At 44.1% G+C, this 25,942-nt stretch overlaps 1 protein-coding gene across 1 annotated transcript in view; it reads right to left on the bottom strand.

Annotated features, from left to right (window-relative positions):
* ptprfa (protein tyrosine phosphatase receptor type Fa) overlaps positions 1-25,942 on the bottom strand; it is a 360,408-nt gene that overhangs the window by 99,298 nt on the left and 235,168 nt on the right. Inside the window, exons 13-17 of the mRNA XM_056277009.1 lie at positions 14,256-14,373; positions 11,871-12,452; positions 5,189-5,286; positions 2,050-2,306; positions 1,143-1,224 (exon numbers count right to left, since the gene is read on the bottom strand). Coding sequence (XP_056132984.1) covers positions 1,143-1,224; positions 2,050-2,306; positions 5,189-5,286; positions 11,871-12,452; positions 14,256-14,373 — 1,137 coding nt within the window. The remainder of the gene's footprint in view (positions 1-1,142; positions 1,225-2,049; positions 2,307-5,188; positions 5,287-11,870; positions 12,453-14,255; positions 14,374-25,942) is intronic.

Raw genomic sequence — 25,942 nt, 5'->3', positions numbered from 1 at the left:
TACTTTAGGATATTTTAAAACCATATAAATGTTGATGGTTTAGGGTATTTTAAAACCATATAAATGTTGATGGTTTAGGATATTTTAAAACCATAAAAATGTTGATGGTTTAGGATATTTTAAAACCATAAAAATGTTGATGGTTTAGGATATTTTAAAGCCATAAAAATGTTGATGGTTTAGGATATTTTAAAACCATATAAATGTTGATGGTTTAGGATATTTTAAAAACCATATAAATATTGATGGTTTAGGATATTTTAAAACCATATAAATGTTGATGGTTTATGATATTTTAAAACAATATGAATGTTGATGGTTTAGGATATTTTAAAACCATATAAATAATGATTGTTTAGGATATTTTAGCAGCTACTGCAGAAACACGTGTCGGGACTGTGTTCATGTCAGGAACGCTGCATGCGAACAACTTTCTGGTGCGGCCTGAAAGAATCTCTGGAATAACAAACTAAAGATGATACACATCCACTGAGCAAAGAGGATGCAAATAAAATGCACCTCACTCTGGAAATACTATCAAACTGCATTTTAATGCCGAAACTATCTTAACGTATGACATTTTACACTGAGAATAAAAACTATGTCAACCATTTTTTTCTTGTCAGACAGAAATCTGACAGTCACGTGACGTGGATGCACATGCCACCAACATTGGCTATAAATTACAATGTTGATATGAAACGTCAGGGGGCAGTCAGGAACCGCCGAAACCAGGACACGAACGCGGGTCTCCCGCACCTCGGGTGACTACATTAACCAGCCAACTAAAGGGTCCGACCCGTTGGACAAGGGCTAGCAAGTCTAGTCATTCGTGGTCATTACAGCGTTTCTGGCTCATTAACACATCTGTGGTTTGCAGCAACGCCAACATTTTATTCTGGTGAAGGTTTTGTTTTTTTGACTGGAACACTACACCACCGACATCTACTGAATAGTCCTGCACCAGCAAAACTGACAATAAAGGGGCACCTTGAACATCATAGTTTGAAGTGTGAGGCCACTGACCAAGCAGCTGTGTCTGGCGAGCTGGGAACGAGGACATGTCGGTACTGCGTATTAACCAACCTGCTCCAAGGCAGATTCTCCAGATCAGCTAACAGTGCTTACATACTTTGACTCACCTCATCTATGTCCATGTCCTCAGGGTTGTCCCACCTCTGCAGATTAGCCGGGGTCACAGGGACCACAACTATGTAGAACCACCTGTGTCACATGCAAAGCCAGACACACAACTATGTCACCCACCGTGCACTAGAACATGTCCACAGACAACTAAAACGTACACACACACGCACACACAAACACACACACAGCTATTGTCTACCATAAAAGCTGACCCTCTGCTCAAGAGTTCTTCCTTTTTACATTCATGGCCCCACAGTCATGTCCTCAAAGCCTCTGGCTGGAAGACTGCTGTCAGTTCTGGCTGTAATTTACAAGCTGATGAAAAGGACTCGTCAGGGTTGTCGGCTCTCATGTTCTTTTTCTTTTCCTGTTTCATCCCCAGCTCCTTACTTCTTTATGATGGCTTTCTCACAGGTGGGAACTTAAAAGGAACAAACACTTGAAACTAAATGAGGTGCGGATGATGCAATATGTGTGCTTACATATCAGATTCCTTTCTATTTCCACATATGAATGAGGTCAAAATAAGATCTGAAATACTCTATTCCATGTGTTGTCCTGGTTACACACTCACAATACATATCTGGTCTGTGCCATATGTGAGCAAAACATTGGAATTGGGTCATGGGTACCAGGTGGTAGCCTAGAGAAACGTTATGACATTAAACTCAACATATTCAGGCCTGACCTCATCAGAACTTCTGCATCATCCAAACACTGCAGCAGCAGGAAAGCATCCTGCATCAACGGACACACGACCCAAACTATATTACTAGACTTCGGGTAACGCATTTCTTTCCATTTTACCTCATGATTTCATTTAACACCCTAGGTTTCCACAGACTTGTCCTCCAAAAGCATGTAAACTTATCTGTCTTATAATATGTATGAGAGTCCATGGACCTGACTGGGACGCTGGTGGGGACCCTGGGCAGGGTGATGGTGACCTTGCCCCCCTCCTCAGGGTCATGCTGAGAGCGTGCAGGTTTTGTCTTAAGCAGGTCGGGAGCCGTGTGGATCGACACCTGCTGCTGGAGGCCGCCGGCGCTGTTGCCCCGGCTCATCAGCACAAAGGAGTAGTCTGTGTCCGGCTGCAGCTGCGTGATCAGCTTCCTCCTCAGGTGGCCCTGGACCGCCACACTCTGCTGGTTGTACAGGATCTGCACACAGGGGTGACGGTGGGAAACGTCTTATTTAAGGAATTTTTTGCCCTGCGTATTTTAGTTTCCTGGCACTATTTCGGCATCCTCAATCCATCTCCATTTGATAAGTCAGGAATATTTTTACTGACCTAACTATCTTGGCACCGTTGCTTTATCCTTTGCTTTCCTTCATGCCTGATGGCAATGGTGCTGGTACTTAGAAATAAAAGTTCTACTTTTTTCACTTTATCCAAGTTTTTCTGGATGGTAGCATATATCAAGTGTTTAAAATGCAAATAAAAACACATCAAGACAGCTGCTGTTCTACACGCTTGTACGACGAGGGACTGAATTCAATGTCTTGGATATTGATTAATTTTTAAGCTGAAATTTTTATTTCTGTTGAGAAAAAAATGCATTGAAATTAAAAAGAAATAATCATTAACTGAATTTTATGTAGGGTATAAAAAGAAAATGTGCATTTACATCACAAACCCCTAATATCTTCAGTGCCATCTGCTGCCTGCAGCTTTTATTTTCAATACAATTGTGATAAATATGAAAATAATGTTTGATTCTTAATGCTACACTCTTGAACGTTTTCCTTTTTGTTTAACTTACTGACATCCACTGTGATACTGGTAAATGCCACAAAGCTTAAGCAATCCGCCCCCCCCCCTTTACTCTCCAATTGTATCCGGCCAATTACCCCACTCTTCCAAGCCGTCACTGCTCCACCCCCTCTGCCGATCCGGGGAGGGCTGCAGACTACCACATGTCTCCTCCCATACATCTGGAGTCACCAGCCACGTCTTTTCACCTGACAGTGAGGAGTTTCACCGGGGGGACGTAGTGCGTGGGAGGCTCACGCTATTTCCCCCCATTCCCCTGACCAACCAGAGGAGGCGCTAGTGCAGCGACCAGAACACATACCCACATCCGGCTTCCCACCCGCAGACATGGCCAACTGTGTCTGTAGGGTTGCCCGACCAAGCTGGAGGTAACACGGGGATTCGAACCAGCGATCCCCGTGTTGGTAGGCCGCTATGCTACCCGGACGCCCATATTCATGTTTTATTGGAAATGAAACACTGCTGCTGGTGCTGTTGTGTCAGCACCTTCCCCACCACCACACACATTGTAGAAGTTGAGGATGGAGTAAAGGTCTTCGACCAGATTGCTCTTCCATACCTGTTTGTCAACAGAGTCACAACTTTGTTCCCTTTTCAAATTCACCACTACCTGCATTATACTTCCACATTTGACTGCTGTGGTGAAGATGTAAAATGCTACGTGCTATCAGATTTTATTCCAGGAAAGTCGTGTAACCATCAAAATAAGCAAGTGCAAAAGTTTTTAGGATCTGGATATTCATGAGCTATCTATGGTCTCTGATATGCCAGTAATCAAATGTATAATAAAATGAGCACTGTTCGCATCTAACTCTTCTGAACTGTAGCTGTAAGTATAAAAACCAACAACCTATCCTTTCAACCCAAATCACAGATTGACATTCTAGTCCAGCGGTCGGGAACCTATGGCTCGCGAGCCATATATGGCTCTTCCGGTGACGGCATATGGCTCCCAGACAATTTTGAGTTGAAAAAAAAATCAGTTTGGAACTGATTTTAAAATACTTGTGATATTTCTTAATAATACTGTGTCATTTTAAAGTAAACAGAAATTAGTTTTGAAGATAAATTTCACGGGTCACGGGTCACCCGTGGGTCGGGTCGGGAACCAATGGCTCGCGAGCATGTCCGGGTCATTGTAAAGGTGAAGAAATCAATTTGATCAGATAGCCAACTAGTTTATCCGCTTCAACCCTTGTAAGGGAAAAGAGGGCGAAAAGAAAAACAGACGGTGGTTACCGTGCATTCCAGGCTGCGTGCGCAGCGGAATCTGCATTTGTGGAGAGAGCAGGATCTGCGGTATGTCTAATATGCAATGATAACATTGCATCGATGAAACGGTCACATATAAAGCGGCACTTCGATACGCCACGCAGCACCAGAAGTCGCATTAAAAGTAAGACATATTTCATTTATTATACGTTAAAAATACTATATGGCTCTCAATGAAATATATTTAGAAATATTTGGCTTTTATGGCTCTCCCAGTCAAAAAGGTTCCTGACCCCTGTTCTAGTCAATCTGTGGTGTCCAGGTAGTGTGGCGGTCTGTTCTGTTGCCTACCAACACGGGGATCGTTGGTTCGAATCCCTGTGTTACCTCCAGCTTGGTTGGGCGTCCCTACAGATACATTTGGCCGTGTCTGCGGGTGGGAAGCCGGATGGGGGTGTGTGTCCTGGTCGCTGCAATAGCGCCTCCTCTGGTCAGTCGGGGCGCCCGTTTGGGGGGGAATAGCGTGATCCTCCCACGCGCTACATCCCCCTGGTGAAACTCCTCACTGTCAGGTGACAAGAAGTAGCTGGTGACTCCACATGTATCGGAGGAGACATATGGTAGTCTTCAGCCCTCCCCGGATCGGCAGAGGGGGTGGAGCAGTGACCAGGGCAGCTTGGAGGAGTGAGGTAATTGGCCCAGTACAATCGGGGGGGAAAGGGGGGGGGAATCCCCCCCAAAATTTAATTTTACCCTCAGATTTTTCTCAAATGACAACCAGTTTCAGGTTATGTATCCCTGCTAATGGCCAAACTGGTAAAGCACCATAGAGGATGAAAATACACTACCTAGTGTTAGGAGGCCCATGGTAAATGATATGCTTTACAATCCCACAAAATCAGTCTCAATGGTAATCTTTTGTCTTATATAGTTGTCTGTTGAGTTTTTGTGTAATCAAAAATTAGTCGTAGTTCTTTGATCCCTTAAATTAGCATTATTTCCTTAATAACAATGTAATAATGCTGCTCCCAGGATGGATGCGTGGTGAGACCTTACCTTAAAAGGCACTTGAGATGTGTAGGTTTCTGGCACTTCCCAAGTCAACAAGACGGAGGTTTTCATCACGGCTTTCACACCAAAGTTTTTCGTGAATTCTAAAGAACAACCAAGAGCCAAGGGAAAATAATATATGATCCATATCCTTTGGATTCTGTTCAGAATGACAGCTAAGAGGATCCCTGACTTAAGAAGTTGACGAAGAATGGGAAAGTAAGCCCGGGCCCAAATAAATGTCGGAACAAGGCCTGGTGGGTAAAGCTTTATGTTACCCACACCTTACAAAAGCTCAAAATTGCTGTAAATTGTAGTATCTAAAACCAATTTATTTGAATCCTGGCCATTTCAAAACTGAGCAATAAAGGCATGAGACAGAGACAAGAAGTGCTCAATGGACCGTTTTGATTTTGGGCATGAATCTCAATTTGGTTTCTTCACCATGGCAACTACTGCTTAACAGAACAAACTCATATCTATCTATCTATCTATCTATCTATCTATCTATCTATCTATCTATCTATCTATCTATCTATCTATCTATCTATCTATCTATCTATCTATCTATCTATCTATCTATCTATCTATCTATCTATCTATCTATCTATCTATCTATCTATCTATCTATCTATCTATCTGTCTGTCTGAAACCCTGCCAACCATCTTAGCTCTGCATTCAGGTAGTCCACCAGGATTTAAGGAGTAGAGGTGATGAAGGTGTATGACTTTAAATACTTGGGGTCAACTGTCCAAAGTAACAGGGAGTACAGAAGAGAGGTGAAGAAGAGAGTGCAGGCAGGGTGGAGTGGGTGGAGAAGAGTGTCAGGAGTGATTTGTGACAGAAGGGTACCAGCAAGAGTTAAAGGGAAGGTTTACAAGATGGTAGTGAGACCAGCTATGTTGTATGGTTTGGAGACAGTGGCACTGATGAAAAGACAGGAGGTGGAGCTGGAGGTGGCAGAGATGAAGATGATAAGATTTTCACTGGGAGTGATGAAGAAGGACAGGATTAGGAACGAGTATATTAGAGGGACAGCTCAGGTTGGACAGTTTGGAGACAAAGCAAGAGAGACAAGACTGAGATGGCTTGGACATGTGTGGAGGAGAGATGCTGGGTATATTGGGAGAAGGATGCTGAATATGGAGCTGCCAGGGAAGAGGAGAAGAGGAAGGCCAAAGAGGAGGTTTATGGATGTGGTGAGGGAGGACATGCAGGTGGCTGGTGTGACAGAGGAAGATGCAGAGGACAGGAAGAGATGGAAATGGATGCTCCGCTGTGGCGACCCCTAACAGGAGCAGCCGAAAGTAGTAGTAGATTCAGGTAGTCCACCACTCTGCTTCCCTCGCTCCACCTGCACCTTACCAGCTGTTCCATGTTAGTCATTAGTCCCCTTGTGTATTTGTTATACCTGTCATCTTCCTCTTAGTATTTGTCAGATCATCCTGTACCTTTTCCAAGTCTGTTACAGCATTCAATGTCCAGTTAACTCTATCAAACGTTTTCTCAGAATCTATAGGTTACTCCTCTGGGATATGCTGATGAGACTAAATAAATGGTACATATTGCAGGAGGAGTGCCTGCCTTTGATAAAGCCTGTTTGGCCTGGATGAATTATATAAGAAATGACTGATTCAGTTCTGTTGGTTAATGTTTTGCTATTATTTAGGAGGATTTAATCTCGATAATCATTCGGTGAAACACTTCTTGCCAATCATATCCCCACTTTTCATCCGAACGGGGGGATATGAGACAAGCCATCACTGCCTGAATATACCGTAACTGTCATTTTCTTGTTTTCCTCCCACTGAAATGGTTCACTAATGTCCCCAAGTGCCGACATTTTTATTTTTATTTTTCAAGCCTCAGCTTCTCCTTGCGAAAATGTTGGTGTCCTTGAACAAGACAGCTAAGCCCTAACAGCCCCCAATGAGCTGGCTGGTGTGCATGGGTGAATGTGAAGCATTCATCAGTTGTAAAGCGCTTTGAGCGCCTATTGCAGCTAGAAAAGCGCTATATAGATGCAATCATTTAAAATAATTAAATTCAAATTTCATATGTCCACTTGGCAGGACTCAACTTTGCTTGTTTGTTAAGGCTTCTTGATAGCATGCATGCCCCTGTTGGGGTTGGATGTAGGATGAGAGTTAGGGAAAGAGGGATCTGGGGATGTGGGTGTTAGGATGTGGGTGTCACAGTGTTTTTGCACCCCCTTTTTTTCTTTTTCTTTTTTTTCCCTCCTTTTTTACTTTTTAGTCATCTCGGCGGTCTATCTTTCTTTTACTCGTTGACTGATGGTAAATATGTCCCCCATCATTTGCCATACTGACTGTATCTCTCTCTCCAACTTTGTTAATAGATGTTCATGTCCATTATCTCCTGCAGTGACATAAAATGTCACTAACATCTGGACCAGGGTGTGGTATGAGTAGGTCGGTCACCTGAACCAGCTGGAATGTGAAAGGCCTCAACCTGCCTATGAAAAGGAAAAAAGATTCTGACTCATCTTAAACACCTCAACACTCAGATTGCATTTCTCCAGGAAACACCTCGTGACTCACACCAAGTTGGGCTTCGCTGTGGTTGGGTAGGGCATTTATTCCACTCGAGATTTCAATTCAAATCCAGAGGGGCCGCTATATTGATTAACAAAAATATCCTGTTTTCAGTCTCAAAAGTTGATGCAGGGGGTTGATGCAAGAGGTCATTACATAATTGTCACTGGTCAGATATATTATAGTCTGGTTATTCTAGCCAACATATAAGCTCCCAATTGGGATAATGCGCAATTCTGTAAGGATTTTTTTTTATCCCGCTTACCTGACGTCAATACATACAGTCTTATCGTTGGTGGGGACTTAAACCGTGTCCTGTCCACTACTCTTGATTGTAGCTCATCAAAACCTGCCCCTCTTTCTAAATGTTGTATTATTGATAAATTTCTAATCTCCAATGGAGTTTTGGGTGTTTGGCGTTTTCTAAATCCCACAGCTCGTGACTATTCATTTTTTCCCATGTTCAGAAGACTTACCCTCGGATTGATTACTTTTTACTAGATAATAAACTGCTCTCATTGGTTCGAAAATGCAGTAATCAGGCTGTCATAATCTCAGACCACGCCCCATTGACTCTTGAGCTAACTTTACTAAACCAACCCTTATCTTGCCGACTGTGGCGCTTTAAGTCTCCCCTACTTTCTGACAAAGCTTTCATCACATTTCTGTCTAGTCAAATTATTTCTTGAAATAAATCGAACTGGAGACATATCCAGAACAATTTTATGGGAGACAATAAAAGCTTTTATGAGGGGTCAAATTATGTCTTACTCTACCTATGCCCGAAAATGTAAAATGCCACATATTAATGCCTTACAGGACGAAATCCTGGAATGTGATAGAACTTGTGCCACTTCCTAATCGCCCGGTCTTACACAAAAAATGTCTTTCACTAAAAAAACAGAATTTGAAGTTTTGTCAACTCACACTCCAATAATTATGAATGGGGGAGAAATCCGGTAGAATGCTTGCAAATCAGCTTCGCCAAGCATGTCAAACCATAGTAGAAATTCGTACTCCCTCGGGTATAGTCACTACTGACCATGATGAAATAAATGATACATTTCATAATTTTTATTCAAAACTTTATGCTTCCGACCCCCCAGAAGATCTGTAATTAATGGATTCTTTTTTCTAAGAACTTGAGATCCCCTCCGTTGATGTGAATATTACAGATAGACTCGGGGAGCCCATCTCTGAAACTGAAATAATGCAAGCAATTGGAACCATGCAGAGTGACAAGTCTCTGGGGCCAGATGGTTTCCCAACCCAATTTTACAAGAAATTTTCCAAGCTTCTTTCGCCACTTTTGGACGAAATGTTTGGTGAATCATTCAACGCTCACTCTATCCCTCCATCAATTTCTATACTGCTCAAAAATGGTAAGAACCCTCTTGATTTTGCATCTTACCGACCTATCTCACTACTTAATACTGATGTGAATATATTGGCTAAAACCTTAGCTCACCATTTAGAAACAGTGCTTTCAGTTATAATTTCCCCAGACCAGACTGGATTTGTCAAAAACAAGCACTTTTTAAAAAAATCTTCATCAGCTTTTCAACATTCTTTATTCTAAGCCTTCTCAGACCCCTGGATGGTGTTATCATTTGACAGGGAAAAAGCTCTTGACTGGGTGGAGTGGGACTACCTTTTTCTTACTTTGCGAAAATTTGGTTTCAGTGCTGTCAGATCATTGTACTTGTCCCTGAAAGCCTCAATACATACAAATGATATAATTTCTGCCTCTTTCCAGTTACACAAAGGAACTAGATAAGTATGCCCTTTAAGCCCCCTGCTCTTTGCAATAGCAAAGGAACCTCTGGCCATAGCCCTGCGTAAGGACTACAAGATCCATGGTATTCATAGAGATCAGGGACACATGGTATCACTTTTTGCTGAAGACCTGTTGGTTTTTGTATCTGACCCCTTAACCCACTTAACCTTGCAGGTTAAGGGGTCAGATACAAAGAGATCCCTAAGAGCTTTACATTATTGAAGGATTTTGGAATTTTTCCTGGATATAAACTCAACTTACATAAAAGGGAACTAACCCCAATTAACCCCAATTATGGGCGGCACGATGGCCCAGTGGTTAGCGCTGTTGCCTCACAGCAAGAAGATCCTGGGTTCGAATCCCGGGGTTGTCCAACCTTGGGGGTCATTCCAGGTCATCCTCTGTGTGGTGTTTGCATGTTCTCTCCGTATCTGTGGTGGGTTTTCTAAGGGTGCTACGGTTTTCCCAACCATCAAAACATGTATCTTAGGGTTTATACTCCTGTCTATGCCCCTGACCAAGGCAATGGGAAAAGAATTGGAGTTGGTCCCCGGGTGCAGCATCACGGCAGCAGCCTACTGCTTCACATGTTTGACAGATCACAGCTAGGATGGGTTAATGTGCAGTAACTGAAATTCTCCAAGGAGATTAATAACGGAAACGTAATTTAACTCCGTGGCAGATAAATGTCTGCGTAGCTCCCTTCTGTTCAAGATGTCACCTAACAAATTTAGTTGCACTGTTGCAACACGGAGATATAATGATCCTTTTAAACGCAACTTTCTAACTCTGCTAGGCTGTACTAAACTTGATCTGGAACGCTGGTCTGGGCTCCCTTTATCTTTTGAAGGTCATATTAATGCAGTTAAAATGAATATCTCACCCACATTTTTATACTACTTTCAATCTATACCAGTTCATATTAAAAAGACATTCTTCTTTTCGCTAGATACATTTATTTCATTTATTTGTACTGGAAAAATTCCTCGGATACACAAAGCGGTCCTTCAAAAACCCCATGAAGCTGGTGGAATGGCCTTACCAAGTTTTCAGCAGTATTACTGGTCCTGTAATGTATGGGTAGTGTCCTTTTGGCAGTCTAAGTTCACAGGCACTGAAATTCCATGTTTGTTAGCCTTTGAGATGTCATCTGTTTCTCATGTATCTTTGTACTCTCTTCTCTGCTCAGCACACCCTTGGGCTCACCCTATATCCAAATGCACTGATAACCCTATCATATGTAGGTTTATTAAGATTTGGAAACAATTTAGACAGGCTTTCAAATTTAAAGGTATCCCTATTGGTGCCCCTATTACAAACAATCAGTCTTTTGTCCCCTGTATTTCTGATGGAGCGTTTGGAATGGAATAGTCACTTTGGAGGACATTTATTGATGATGTGAGAGGTTCAAACAAGCCACTGCCAGTCTCTTACATATGTTCTGGTCCTGCCCAAAACTAACTCAGTTCTGGCATTCCATCTTTGAGGCCTTGGCCGCTTTTTTATTTTTCCACTTGAACCTTCTCCTCTGACTGCCATCTTTGGGGTCGTTCCAGCTGGTTTATATTTAAATGCTACTCAGGCAAACCTGTTGTCCTACTCCACTCTATTAGCTAGGAGATTGATACTGTTCAAATGGAAGGAGGCGTCCCCTCCTACTTTCACACGTTGGGTTGCAGAAGTTATACAGTCACTGAAATTAGAAAAGATCAAATATGCCATGAGTGGAACTATACCCAAATTCCATTTGACATGGAAGCCCTTTTTTGACTTTGTGGAGGAGTTAGATGGTTGTTGGTGGCCAGGGTTGATGGGCTTACATTCTTAATGTCAATATTATCTCTAGTTTTCTCCTTTTCCCTTTTGCTCATTTATTTATTTTTTTTGGTTAATGTTTCCCCTTTTGTTTTGTTACTTTAATTTATGGTTGTTACTTGTTTACGTTGTTAGTTTTTGTGATGGTTTAATTCAATACACGTTGTTTTGAGTGGCATGCCAGGTGGGATGAGAGTGAGGTGGGGGATTTTGATTTAGTCGGGGGTGGGGGGGGTCCGTAGTCGTGGGTCCATTGTTTGATTGGTTTGTGTTTGAAAATTGAAAATAAACCCAGTTTAAAAAAATGTTCATGGGGATTTGTTAATCATTATTGCTAAGATGCTAACAATTATTTTCCTTTCCAGGAACAAATGTTAAATTATCTACATCTTCAGATTCACCAACAGCTGCTTATTAGATAAACTACAGTATGCTATCTAACAGGATCTTATTCTATTACTTCAAAGATGTGTGTAGGGTGTAAGAGTGACAGGAGAGGAACATGGACTCATTAGTACATGAACACTTCTATGTTCTCACCTGGCATGGATGTGGACATGGTCCTGCTTTGGATACTGGGGCTGATAGGTCCTCCACCCTTGCTGGTGAAAGCCCGTACCCGGATGTCATAGGTGGTGTCAGGCTGTAAGCCCTGGATGGTCATGTGGGTGTCTGTGGTGCTGTTGGTTTTGTTTTGTTGGCTATTGATGTCTCGGTACACCACGACGTACAGGACGATCTTCCCATTCCTTTCAGCCAGAGGAGGTGGATCCCAGGCCAGCTTGGTGGATGTGGTTGTCAGGCCCACTACGCTCAGATTCTGGGGGTAACTGCTGGGAACATCATCTGGTGTAGTGATCTCCTTTACATATTCCTCCCCGTTGCCTGCACGATTTTTGGCACACAGTTTGAATATGTAGACAGCACCTTTATGGAGGCCAGTGACAGTGAAGTGGTCATCTGTCTGCTTGAAGTCTTTGACGGCAAAGGCCTCCTCCTCTGCTCTCTTGTATTGCAGTTGATATCCCACATGCTGCCCCACCATTTCCTTCGGGGGCTGCCACTGGATCAGGGCAGTGTTCCCAATTGTTGTGCTGATCATCATGGTGGGCTTGCTGGGCACTGAATGAGGTGAAAAGAGATGTATAAGTATTCCTATACCTACTTAAGCAAAAGCAGGTGATTAAAATGTTCTCTTTTTAAAACGTTGACTTAAGTAAAACTTCAGCAATCTGAGTGATTACATCAAACATAAATTCAGCATTCAGTGCATAGCTAACACAGCTGTTATATTTAATCCAGTGTTAAGTATTCCACAGTTTTGTGAGAAACGTGCTGGATGAATGAAATTTACTTTCATTATCACTTCTTTTCAGGGGCCCCAGAAACAGTTTGAGACAACTTGAGACAACCGCTGGGTCTTGCACAATGCAACATTATTGATTGGATTTCCCCCCTTTTTTCTTCTCATTTGTACCCGACCAATTCCCCCACTCTTCCAAGCTGTCTCGGTCGCTGCTCCACCCCCTCTGCCGATCTGGAGAGGGCTGCAGACTACTACATGCCTCCTCTCATACATGTGGAGTCGCCAGCCGCTTCTTTTCACCCGACAGTGAGGAATTTCACCAGGGGGACGTAGCAGGTGGGAGGATCACGCTATTCTCCCCGGTTCCCCCTCCCCCCTGAACAGGCGCCCCGACCGACCAGAGGGGGCGCTAGTGCAGCGACCAGGACACACACCCACATCTGGCTTCCCACCTACAGACACGGCCAATTGTGTCTGTAGGGACGCCCGCCCGATTCGAACAGGCAACCCCCATGTCGGTAGGCAACAGAATAGACTGCTACATTACCAAGAGGCCGACATTATTTATTTTACAGAATTTTTTTCAAAACAGAGGCTCATTAGAAAAACTTTCATGCAAGGATCCAAACCAAAAATGTACACCTGGTGCAGCTGAGCCCTGAATATGATCTTAACAACTAGTGCACTGTTTAACGTCCGCTTAATACAGCCCAAACCCAAGAACTCATCATTGACTTCCCATGCATGCCGAATCCCAAAACACCCATACAAATGAACAGAGACCCCATCACCACCACCCACTCTTTTAAGTTCCTTGGAACATACATCAGCAACAATCTGACGTGGAAAGTGAACACTGAACACATCACTGCTATAGATCAACATGACTTTACTTTCTTAGGCAGCTTAAAAATACCAGATCAAACATCAACTTCTGGTTCTGTTTTACTCAGCCATTATCGAGTCATCATAACATCTTCTATTACAGTATTACAGTAGTACAGTATTACAGTACTACAGTATTACAGTATGGTACGGTGGCACAGACAGTCAAACACGGAGGAAAAAACTGCAGTGGATTGTCAACAAGGCGTCCAAACCACAGGCAGCCCACTCCCCTCAGATGAATCTTTACATACTAAAAAGACTGTAAAGCAGCAAAGATAATCTCCGACCCCTCACATGCTGCTCATCACCTCTTCCAGCTCCTTCCCTCAGGGAGGCGCTACAGGTCACCGTCCACTAAGACTAAACACTTCACAGACAGTTTTCCCCTAGCCACCAGGACTCTGAATTCCTTCTTGTAGTCCCTCCTCACACACCACTGCCATAAACACCTCCATCCACCTGACTGTTATGCGTGACGTGTTTATTTCTGTTATTGTGTAGCTGTACTGTCCGTGATAATATGTGGAGTGTCTGTTGTTGTCGATGTATGTATTCTGCTGCACAGTTCAATGTGTACCTAAAACAAATTCCACCGGCCTTGGTCATGTGGCTAATGAAACAATCTACTCAAATAATGTGTAATTTAGATTTCCATTCTGATATTTAAATTAAATCATTGTTAGTACTATTTTGCCTGTTGGTCAACCACCAAGAAACACACACAGACTCACCTGCTCCTGCTGTGGTGGACACCTTGGCTTTGCTGCGTGCTCCATCCCCCTTGGTGGTATAGGCTGCCACAGTCACAGAGTAAGTGGTCTCTGGAAGCAGACCCGTTATGATGGCTTCCTGGTTGGTAGGGAAGAAATATGTCAGAGGTCAAAGGCAGACAGAGAAGTAGAAGTATAGGGGTATATAGCAAGAGGGAGGGGGGACACGACCGAGGTAGAAGTATAGGGGTAAATAGTAAGAGGGAGGGAGGGACAAGACCGAGGTAGAAGTATAGGGGTAAATAGCAAGAGGGAGGGAGGGACAAGACAGAGGTAGACGTATAGGGGTATATAACAAGAGGGAGGGAGGGACAAGACAGAGGTAGAAGTATAGGGGTAAATAGCAAGAGGGAGGGAGGGACAAGACAGAGGTAGAAGTATAGGGGTATATAGCAAGAGGGAGGGAGGGAGGGACAAGACAGAGGTAGAAGTATAAGGTTATATAACAAGAGGGAGGGAGGGACAAGACAGAGGTAGACGTATAGGGGTAAATAGCAAGAGGGAGGGAGGGACAAGACAGAGGTAGAAGTATAGGGGTATATAGCAAGAGGGAGGGAGGGACAAGACAGAGGTAGAAGTATAAGGTTATATAACAAGAGGGAGGGACAACACAGAGGTAGACGTATAGGGGTAAATAGCAAGAGGGAGGGAGGGACAAGACCAAGGTAGAAGTATAAGGTTATATAACAAGAGGGAGGGAGGGACAAGACAGAAGTAGAAGTATAGGGGTATATAGCAAGAGGGAGGGAGGGACAAGACCGAGGTAGAAGTATAGGGGTATATAGCAAGAGGGAGGGAGGGACAAGACAGAGGTAGAAGTATAGGGGTATATAGCAAGAGGGAGGGAGGGACAAGACAGAGGTAGAAGTGTAGGGGTATATAGCAAGAGGGAGGGAGGGACAAGACAGAGGTAGAAGTATAGGGGTATATAGCAAGAGGGAGGGAGGGACAAGACAGAGCTAGAAGTATAGGGGTAAATAGCAAGAGGGAGGGAGGGACAAGACAGAGGTAGAAGTATAGGGGTAAATAGCAAGAGGTAGGGAGGGACAAGACAGAGGTAGAAGTATAGGGGTATATAGCAAGAGGGAGGGAGGGACAAGACAGAGCTAGAAGTATAGGGGTAAATAGCAAGAGGGAGGGAGGGACAAGACAGAGGTAGAAGTATAGGGGTAAATAGCAAGAGGGAGGGAGGGACAAGACAGAGGTAGAAGTATAGGGGTATATAGCAAGAGGGAGGGAGGGAGGGACAAGACAGAGGTAGACGTATAGGGGTATATAACAAGAGGGAGGGAGGGACAAGACAGAGGTAGAAGTATAGGGGTAAATAGCAAGAGGGAGGGAGGGACAAGACAGAGGTAGAAGTATAGGGGTATATAGCAAGAGGGAGGGAGGGGGGGACAAGACAGAGGTAGAAGTATAAGGTTATATAACAAGAGGGAGGGAGGGACAAGACAGAGGTAGACGTATAGGGGTAAATAGCAAGAGGGAGGGAGGGACAAGACAGAGGTAGAAGTATAGGGGTATATAGCAAGAGGGAGGGAGGGACAAGACAGAGGTAGAAGTATAAGGTTATATAACAAGAGGGAGGGACAAGACAGAGGTAGACGTATAGGGGTAAATAGCAAGAGGGAGGGAGGGACAAGACCAAGGTAGAAGTATAAGGTTATATAACAAGAGGGAGGGAGGGACAAGACAGAAGTAGAAGTATAGGGGTATATAGCAAGAGGGAGGGAGGGACAAGACCGAGGTAGAAGTATAGGGGTATATAGCAAGAGGGAGGGAGGGACAAGACAGAGCTAGAAGTATAGGGGTAAATAGCAAGAGGGAGGGAGGGACAAGACAGAGGTAGAAGTATAGGGGTAAATAGCAAGAGGGAGGGAGGGACAAGACAGAGGTAGAGGTATAGGGGTAAATAGCAAGAGGGAGGGAGGGAGGGACAAGACAGAGGTAGAAGTATAGGGGTAAATAGCAAGAGGGAGGGAGGGACAAGACAGAGGTAGAGGTATAGGGGTATATAACAAGAGGGAGGGAGGGAGGGACAAGACTGAGGTAGACGTATAGGGGTATATAACAAGAGGGAGGGAGGGACAAGACAGAGGTAGAAGTACAGCGGTATATAGCAAGAGGGAGGGAGGGACAAGACCGAGGTAGAAGTATAGGGGTAAATAGCAAGAGGGAGGGAGGGACAAGACAGAGGTAGACGTATAGGGGTATATAACAAGAGGGAGGGAGGGACAAGACAGAGGTAGAAGTATAGGGGTAAATAGCAAGAGGGAGGGAGGGACAAGACAGAGGTAGAAGTATAGGGGTATATAGCAAGAGGGAGGGAGGGAGGGACAAGACAGAGGTAGAAGTATAAGGTTATATAACAAGAGGGAGGGAGGGACAAGACAGAGGTAGACGTATAGGGGTAAATAGCAAGAGGGAGGGAGGGACAAGACAGAGGTAGAAGTATAGGGGTATATAGCAAGAGGGAGGGAGGGACAAGACAGAGGTAGAAGTACAAGGTTATATAACAAGAGGGAGGGACAAGACAGAGGTAGACGTATAGGGGTAAATAGCAAGAGGGAGGGAGGGACAAGACCGAGGTAGAAGTATAAGGTTATATAACAAGAGGGAGGGAGGGACAAGACAGAGGTAGAAGTATAGGGGTATATAGCAAGAGGGAGGGAGGGACAAGACAGAGGTAGAAGTATAGGGGTATATAGCAAGAGGGAGGGAGGGACAAGACAGAGGTAGAAGTATAGGGGTATATAGCAAGAGGGAGGGAGGGACAAGACAGTGGTAAAAGTATAGGGGTATATAGCAAGAGGGAGGGAGGGACAAGACAGAGGTAGAAGTGTAGGGGTATATAGCAAGAGGGAGGGAGGGACAAGACAGAGGTAGAAGTATAGGGGTATATAGCAAGAGGGAGGGAGGGACAAGACAGAGCTAGAGGTATAGGGGTAAATAGCAAGAGGGAGGGAGGGAGGGACAAGACAGAGGTAGAAGTATAGGGGTAAATAGCAAGAGGGAGGGAGGGACAAGACAGAGGTAGAGGTATAGGGGTAAATAGCAAGAGGGAGGGAGGGAGGGAGGGACAAGACAGAGGTAGAAGTATAGGGGTAAATAGCAAGAGGGAGGGAGGGACAAGACAGAGGTAGAGGTATAGGGGTATATAACAAGAGGGAGGGAGGGAGGGAGGGACAAGACTGAGGTAGACGTATAGGGGTATATAACAAGAGGGAGGGAGGGACAAGACAGAGGTAGAAGTACAGCGGTATATAGCAAGAGGGAGGGAGGGACAAGACAGAGGTAGACGTATAGGGGTATATAGCAAGAGGGAGGGAGGGACAAGACAGAGGTAGAAGTATAGGGGTATATAGCAAGAGGGAGGGAGGGACAAGACCGAGGTAGAAGTATAGGGGTATATAGCAAGAGGGAGGGAGGGACAAGACAGAGGTAGAAGTATAGGGGTATAAAGCAAGAGGGAGGGATGGACAAGTCAGAGAGAGGGGAAGGGAAAGAAAATGGGAGGGAAAGAGAAAGTAAAAACTTGATGTATTTAGCACAAAGAGACAAAAAATATGTTTATCAACCAAAGAGTAGAAAACATAGATTAAGAGGAAGAGAATGCTAAGAAAAAGACCAACAACATGGGCAACAGCTTTCAGTTTGCAGACAACAGCTCAGATTTGAATAGGCATGCTGCAGTCAGCCGGTTTCCTCTCCCCGGAAATTGGGGGCTTTAGGCAAGTGAAGTACAAACAATTTAGCCTGGGACCCAGACAGATCTGTGAGCTCATGGTTTATTTGCTCTGGTAGATGCATCTGGCACTGCTCCCATTCAGACAGATTTCCAGCAGCCGAACTGGCCCGGGTAGGGCCAATCACAACTGATCATCTAATACCCAGATAGCATCCGGATGTGGGCCACTTCAGGCAATGCTGTGGCACTGATGGTCTTCTTCTGGCCCTGACAAAATGGATGTGAGCCTAAAGTGGCCCACATGTATAACAGCAAATATGCCAAATCAAATGTGGGCCGTTTTTGGCAAAGACGCGGTGCTCTGGGCAACATGTGATTTGGATGTGACCCTGAAGTGGCCTGTGTGGTAAATGGTGAATATGGCCCAAATATCACACAACAAATATGGGCCACCTTTGGCAGATATGTGGCACATGTCATATTGCTATGGCTTCGTTCTGGCCCAGATCTGGCAAGCAGGAGTGGACCGCCCAAGTGCCATCATTCCACGTGGTATGTGGACCGGATGAAAGAAAGATGAAAGTCGGGTGTGGGACAGGTCCGGGCCACAGCACCTTTGCTGTCTGGGTATGGAGCAGGTTGATATGATGACTGTACAAAGGAGCGCTGTTGAGGCAGTTTCGTAAACAGCAAAGATGGCTGTTGCTGATGTGAAACAGTCTGTTTAATCCGCTACCGTGACAGCATTAAATGAACTGGACGGTCTGTTTCTCTAAATGAAGAACAAACAAATGCACTTGAAGCTTTTGATGAGAAGAAAGATATTTGCTGTACTTCCGACAGGATTTGGTAAATGGTTCAGCGCTACATCACAGGTTCCATTGCTCTGATTGGTTGTAGGTCTATCCAATTCCAGACCAATTCGCATTTGCAAAATCGGTCTGGCAATGTCAGGCTACACACAATGTGTGTCACCTTTATAATTTCAAAGACTATACTCTCAAGACATTACAGCCATTCTTTTGAGGAGAAAGTCAAACAAGGATCATTGAATAAACCTGAGGTGAATTCAGTGAAAATGTTCTATGTGGTGCTTTTCTTCGTTCCCAGCTCGACTGTAATAGAACAGACCTGCCAGCCTACATGAGTCTTCTGGAATACTAACAGAGAACCACTGGAGAATACTGCTGTATCAGGGACCATAAGATGTGACAAATAGACTCCTGCTTCTCCAGTAAAGTCACACAAAATAAATTATTGTAATCTTTTAGAAGAACATACTTTTCCTGAACCTGGAGTCTAGGGCATCAAAGTTCTAATACATTATATTATCAATAATCATCTTCAGAGTTGCTTCATACACTCCATGCAGAGGTATCTGCAAGACATGACGATATCCGTGCTGAGACTGTGAAGTCATCTGGCCGGAATGATAGGAAGAGCTGGGTATCATCAGCATAGCAATGGTAAGGGAACCATGGGAGCAGATGATTGCACAAACTGAGGAGGTGTATATTGAGAAGAGAAGGGGACCAAGCACTGACCCTTGAGGTACCCCTGTGGATATGCAGTGCGGTTTGGGCACTTCTCCCCTCCAAGATACTCTAAATGATCACACCGAGAGGGAGGACATGAACTAGCAGAAGGCAGATCCTGACATACCAAGCTCAGTGAGTGTGGAGAGAAGGATTTGGTGTTAACCATGTCAAAGTCAGCTTTTTCTAACTTTACTCTGCAAGGCAAAGAGAAAGATGTGACTCATCCCAACACTTAGGAACTTTAAAAACCCTCCATTATATATATATATATATATATATATATATATATATATATATATATATATATATATATATATATATACACTACCGTTCAAAAGTTTGGGATCACCCAAACAATTTCGTGTTTTCCATGAAAAGTCACACTTATTCACCACCATATGTTGTGAAATGAATAGAAAATAGAGTCAAGACATTGACAAGGTTAGAAATAATGATTTGTATTTGAAATAAGATTTTTTTTACATCAAACTTTGCTTTCGTCAAAGAATCCTCCATTTGCAGCAATTACAGCATTGCAGACCTTTGGCATTCTAGCTGTTAATTTGTTGAGGTAATCTGGAGAAATTGCACCCCACGCTTCCAGAAGCAGCTCCCACAAGTTGGATTGGTTGGATGGGCACTTCTTTGAGCAGATTGAGTTTCTGGAGCATCACATTTGTGGGGTCAATTAAACGCTCAAAATGGCCAGAAAAAGAGAACTTTCATCTGAAACTCGACAGTCTATTCTTGTTCTTAGAAATGAAGGCTATTCCATGCGAGAAATTGCTAAGAAATTGAAGATTTCCTACACCGGTGTGTACTACTCCCTTCAGAGGACAGCACAAACAGGCTCTAACAGGTACTATTTAATGAAGATGCCAGTTGGGGACCTGTGAGGCGTCTGTTTCTCAAACTAGAGACTCTAATGTACTTATCTTCTTGCTCAGTTGTGCAACGCGGCCTCCCACTTCTTTTTCTACTCTGGTTAGAGCCTGTTTGTGCTGTCCTCTGAAGGGAGTAGTACACACCGGATTTCTCGCATGGAATAGCCTTCATTTCTAAGAACAAGAATAGACTGTCGAGTTTCAGATGAAAGTTCTCTTTTTCTGGCCATTTTGAGCGTTTAATTGACCCCACAAATGTGATGCTCCAGAAACTCAATCTGCTCAAAGAAGTGCCCATCCAACCAATCCAACTTGTGGGAGCTGCTTCTGGAAGCGTGGGGTGCAATTTCTCCAGATTACCTCAACAAATTAACAGCTAGAATGCCAAAGGTCTGCAATGCTGTAATTGCTGCAAATGGAGGATTCTTTGACGAAAGCAAAGTTTGATGTAAAAAAAATCTTATTTCAAATACAAATCATTATTTCTAACCTTGTCAATGTCTTGACTCTATTTTCTATTCATTTCACAACATATGGTGGTGAATAAGTGTGACTTTTCATGGAAAACACAAAATTGTTTGGGTGATCCCAAACTTTTGAACGGTAGTGTATATATATATATATATATATATATATATATATATATATATATATATATATATATATATATATATATATAAATTTTTTAAGAAACACTCAACGGTAGGGAAAGTGCTCAACAAATAAGGAGCAAAATAATCCAGTGAGTCAAGTAAATTCTTTATGAGACAGTACAAGCCTGTTTCATGTCAGCAAGTTGTGTTGAAAGAAACTTGCTTCCATGTAGATAACTGGGATGTGTTCAGGTTAAACTAATGTGTTTTAGGGTTTAACCCTGTAGCAGATATGTTGACTGTGTCAACATAAAATATGAGCAGTGTCCGGGTAGCGTAGCGGTCTATTCCATTGAGTACCAACACAGGGATCGCTGGTTCGAATCCCTGTGTTACCTCCGGCTTGGTCGGGGCGTCCCTACAGACACAATTGGCCGGGTCTGTGGGTGGGAAGCCAGATGGTGAATATTTGTCTGGTCGCTGCAATAGCTCCTACTCTCGGCCTGTTCGGGGGGAAATTGGGGGGAATAGCGTGATCCTCCCACGCGCTACATCCCCCTAGTGAAACTCCTCACTGTCAGGTGAAAAGAATCGGCTGGTGACTCCACGTGTATCAGAGGAGGCATGTGGTAGTCTGCAGCCCTGCATGAGGTGGAGCAGTGACCAGGATGGCTCAGAAGAGTGGGGTGATTAGCCAAGTATAATTAAGAAGAAAAAGGGGGGACAAATCCTCCCCCAAAAAAACAGCAACTTTTATAAAATTTTGGGCTGACTTTTTTTTACATTTTCCCCCTTTTTCTCCCCAATTGTAAAATATAATTACATAATATATAACATATTATAATAACATATATAATATAATAACAATAATAACAGAATAGAATGGAATACTCTTTATTAGTCATTTTGTACATACATACAAATGAAATGTACTCACTGCATTTAACCCATGCTCGTTGTGTTGCTCGGAGTAGTGGGCAGCTGCCGTGCAGCACCCGGGGACCAACTCCAGTTATTTCTTCCTATTGCCTTGGTCAGGGGCACAGGCAGGAGTATTAACCCTAACATGCATGTCTTTTTTGATGGTGGGAGGAAACTGGAGCACCCGGAGAAAACCCACTACAGACACGGGGAGAACATGCAAACTCCACACAGAAAGGACCTGGGATGGCCTTGGTTTCGAACCCAGGACCTTCTTGCTGTGAGGCAACAGCGCTAACCACAGGGCCACAATATAATATATAATATAATTTATAATAAACATTCTAATAAATAAAAAATAATAAATCAAATTAAAGTTAGAAAAAGTTAGAGTAAAAGCTGACTTTGACATGGTTAACCACCAAATCCTTCTCTCCACACTCACTGAGCTTGGTATGTCAGGATCTGCCTTCTGCTAGTTCATGTCCTTCCTCTCGGTGTGATCATTTAGAGTATCTTGGAGGGGAGAAGTGTCCAAACCGCACTGCATATCCACAGGGGTACCTCAAGGGTCAGTGCTTGGTCCCCTTCTCTTCTCAATATACACCTCCTCAGTTTGTGCAATCATCCGCTCCCATGGTTCCCTTACCATTGCTATGCTGATGATACCCAGCTCTTCCTATCATTCCGGCCAGATGACTTCATAGTCTCAGCATGGATATCGTCATGTCTTGCTGATACCTCTGCATGGATGAAAGAACATCACCCTCAGCTTAACCTATGTAAGACTGAGCTCCTTGTCATCCCAGCCAGTCCATCTTTACAACAACAGATCAATATCCAGCTTGGATCAACCCAACACATGCCCACAAAGTCTGCCCAAAATTCTGGGTGTCATGATTGATGACCAGCTAACCTTTAAGGTTCACGTGGCCTCAATTGCTCGGCCGTGCCCATTTGCCCTGTACACCATCAGGAAGATTAGCCCTTACTTGTCTGAGCATGCAGCACAACTCCTGGTACAGGCTCTTGTAATATCATGCACTGACTACTGCAACTCCTTACTGGCAGGTCTCCCTGCATGCACTTTCAAACCTCTGCAAATGATGCAGAACGCGGCGGCGCGTCTGGTCTTCAACCAACCCAAAACAGCAGATGTCACTTCACTGTTCATATCCCTCAAATGGCTCCCAGTTGCTGCCCGCATCAAATTCAAAACCTTAATGCTCGCTTACAAAACAGCAGCTAAAACGGCTCCCCCTACCCAAACTCCCTCATTCAGGTCTACACTCAGTCCCGCTCACTGTACTCTGCCAATGAAAGGCACCTAGCAGTTCCGTCACAACGGGGCCTTAAGTCACTAGCCAGACTCTTCTCTTCTGGAGTTCCCCAGTGGTGGAACGAGTTACCAAACTCCATTCAATCCACTGAGTCCCCCTCCATATTTAAGATGCATTTAAAGAACCAGCTCTTTCTTGAACACCTCGAAAATTCTCGAACACATTATTAATACCTGATGATATTAATAATGATAAAAAAATTAACTTCTATGCACCATATACATTGCCTTTGTGCACTGCCTGTTGACACCTATGCCCTATTGGATTTGAAGCCAGTTTTCTGGCACTTCCTTGTGTTGTTGCCTCCTGACTAGACCCTTTCTTGTGTTGTATTAACTCTCAGATGTGTGTCGCTTTAGATAAAAGCATCTGCTAAATGAATTCTAATATTGTAACATTGTAAAGTCAGGTCAGGCATCAGGGAAATTAGCACTAGGGAGGAATAGAAATCTGTTTTGTGTGCGTGTGTGTGTGCGCGTGTGTGTACGTACATGTGTGTGCATGCATGCATGTGTGTATTGTCATAGAGTGGAGAAATGGGCAGAGCCATTTTTCTCCCTGAAGAGTTTTTTTTCTTTCCAGGAATCAGGAATCAGGAATCAGGAACACTTTGTCGTTTTACTTCAGGCATGAAATATTGTTTCCCCCAGTCCACAGCAGTGCAACACAAAGACAAAAACACCTATCGAAAAACTACCAAGAACTACAAGAACACACACAGATACTAACACATACATACTATAAAAAAAAAGTCACTGTCCAAGGGAACGAACGCCAGCCAGGATGACTGCTTAGACTGCCCCGCTTCTGCGTCCTGTCAGACCACCCTCGGTGCTTCCTCCTCAGGCGCAGCTCCAGGCAGGGGCCGTGGTGCTTGGGCCCTCCGGACACGCAGACAAGAGTCCCCCAGCCGATCCAACACCAGCTCTCCAAGCCAGACACCCTCGACACACCTCCCCGCAATCCTCACGATGACACCAAAAACACCACAGTCAACGCCAGGCGAGGCCGCCGCGAGAGTGCAACAAATGCCGGTAAGCACAGGCCAGCAGCTAGCCTAGACTGCCCCGCTTCCACGTCCCGTCAGACCACCCTCGGTATCACCTCCTCAGTCGCAGCTTCAGGTAGGGCCGTCTTCCATTCAATCCACATGGTTGAATTTTTACTTTTAATGATTACTGCAACAATACTCATCACAGAAACACGCGAGTCTCTCTGATGATTAAGTGATATGACAGGCTACAGTTGTTTATGGCCACCGGTGATAAGGGCTTCATCTTGGTTTCTGAGAAGCCACCTTGTCTAGTCTGTTTGATATGTCAAAAACTACACATGAACCTTCAACGACCATTACTCTGGAGAATCCACTGTTCTTTCATAGGATACGTGAAGAAAAGTGATCGTGTGGATATTGACGCACGATGGCGGCAGAGTCAGGAGCAAAACAATACATCATATCTCTTGCTGGTGAATTCAAAATTACTGCTGTAATTTTACATGTATTTTTTGTATTTTTGCGGGACGTTGGAGCCTCTCCCTGCAGGATAAGTGGCTTAGATAATGGATGGATGGATGGATGGATGCTGTATTATATTATCTAAAGAGCTTAGCTAGGTACAACAGTTCACTACCTTGGGCAACAGAATTTGAAGTGATTGCGTGTTTCTTAAACGCAATGCACGCTGGGATTTGTAGCTGAATTATCTCCTTTGACTTTTTTTTCAAGAAACCAGTCCCCCCCCCAAATGAATTTGTTGATTACTTTTAATTGTGATTCAACCAGGAGAGACTATCACTATCATGACTATCCAAGTGTTTGACATGCTCGAACAGCCAGTCACATGACAATGGGATTTTTTCCTTAGGGGAATCATTCATTCATTCATCGTCAGCCACTTCTCTGGGGTTGGGTCGCGGTGGCAGCAAGCTAAGTAGGGCATGTCCCTCTTCCCAACAACGCCCTCCAGCTCCTCCTGGGGGATCCCAAGGCGTCCCCAGGCCAGATTGGACATGTAATCCCTCCAGCGAGTTCTGGGTCTACCCTGGGGTCTCCTCCCAATTGGATGTGCCCGGAAAACCTCCAAAGGAAGGCGCCCAGGAGGCATCCTAATCAGATGCCCGAACCACCTCAACTGGCTCCTTTTGATGCGAAGGAACAGCGGCTCTATTCCGAGCTCCCTCCGGATGTCCGAGCTCCTCACCCTATCTCTAACGCTGAGCCCAGACACCCTACGAAGGAAACTAATTTCAGCCGCTTGTATCTGTGATCTCACCCTTTCGGTCACTACCTAAAGCTCATGACCATAGGTGAGGGTTGGAACGAAGATTGACTGGTAAACTGAGAGCTTTGCTTTAGGGGAACCAAGGCCCCCCAATATAACTTTGCCCACTTCTCCATTCTATTACAATGGCGGGTATAAAGCTATTAATTTAGCAGTTAACTGACAGGAGCCGTGGCCATATTTGCCAGTTTGCAGCAACAAAAAAGGAAGGCAACCTTGACTTCTAAAATGGAATCAAACAAGAATTTACAGTTCAGCGTTGACTCCTAGGTGACCAAGGTAGTGTCATCTCCAATAAGACAAGCCCTGAGTGAAGTGAAGGCTGCAAAAATACACAAATACACACATACATCACAATGAAGTCTTATGTAATTTGTCAATGTGAACCTCAAAGCCCCAAAC

This window comes from Lampris incognitus, chromosome 3 (genome assembly GCF_029633865.1).
Source record: "Lampris incognitus isolate fLamInc1 chromosome 3, fLamInc1.hap2, whole genome shotgun sequence".
Classification (NCBI taxonomy): Eukaryota; Metazoa; Chordata; class Actinopteri; order Lampriformes; family Lampridae; genus Lampris; species Lampris incognitus.
The sequence above is the reverse complement of the archived record's forward strand: the minus strand, read 5'-3'. Positions and strand labels throughout refer to the sequence as shown.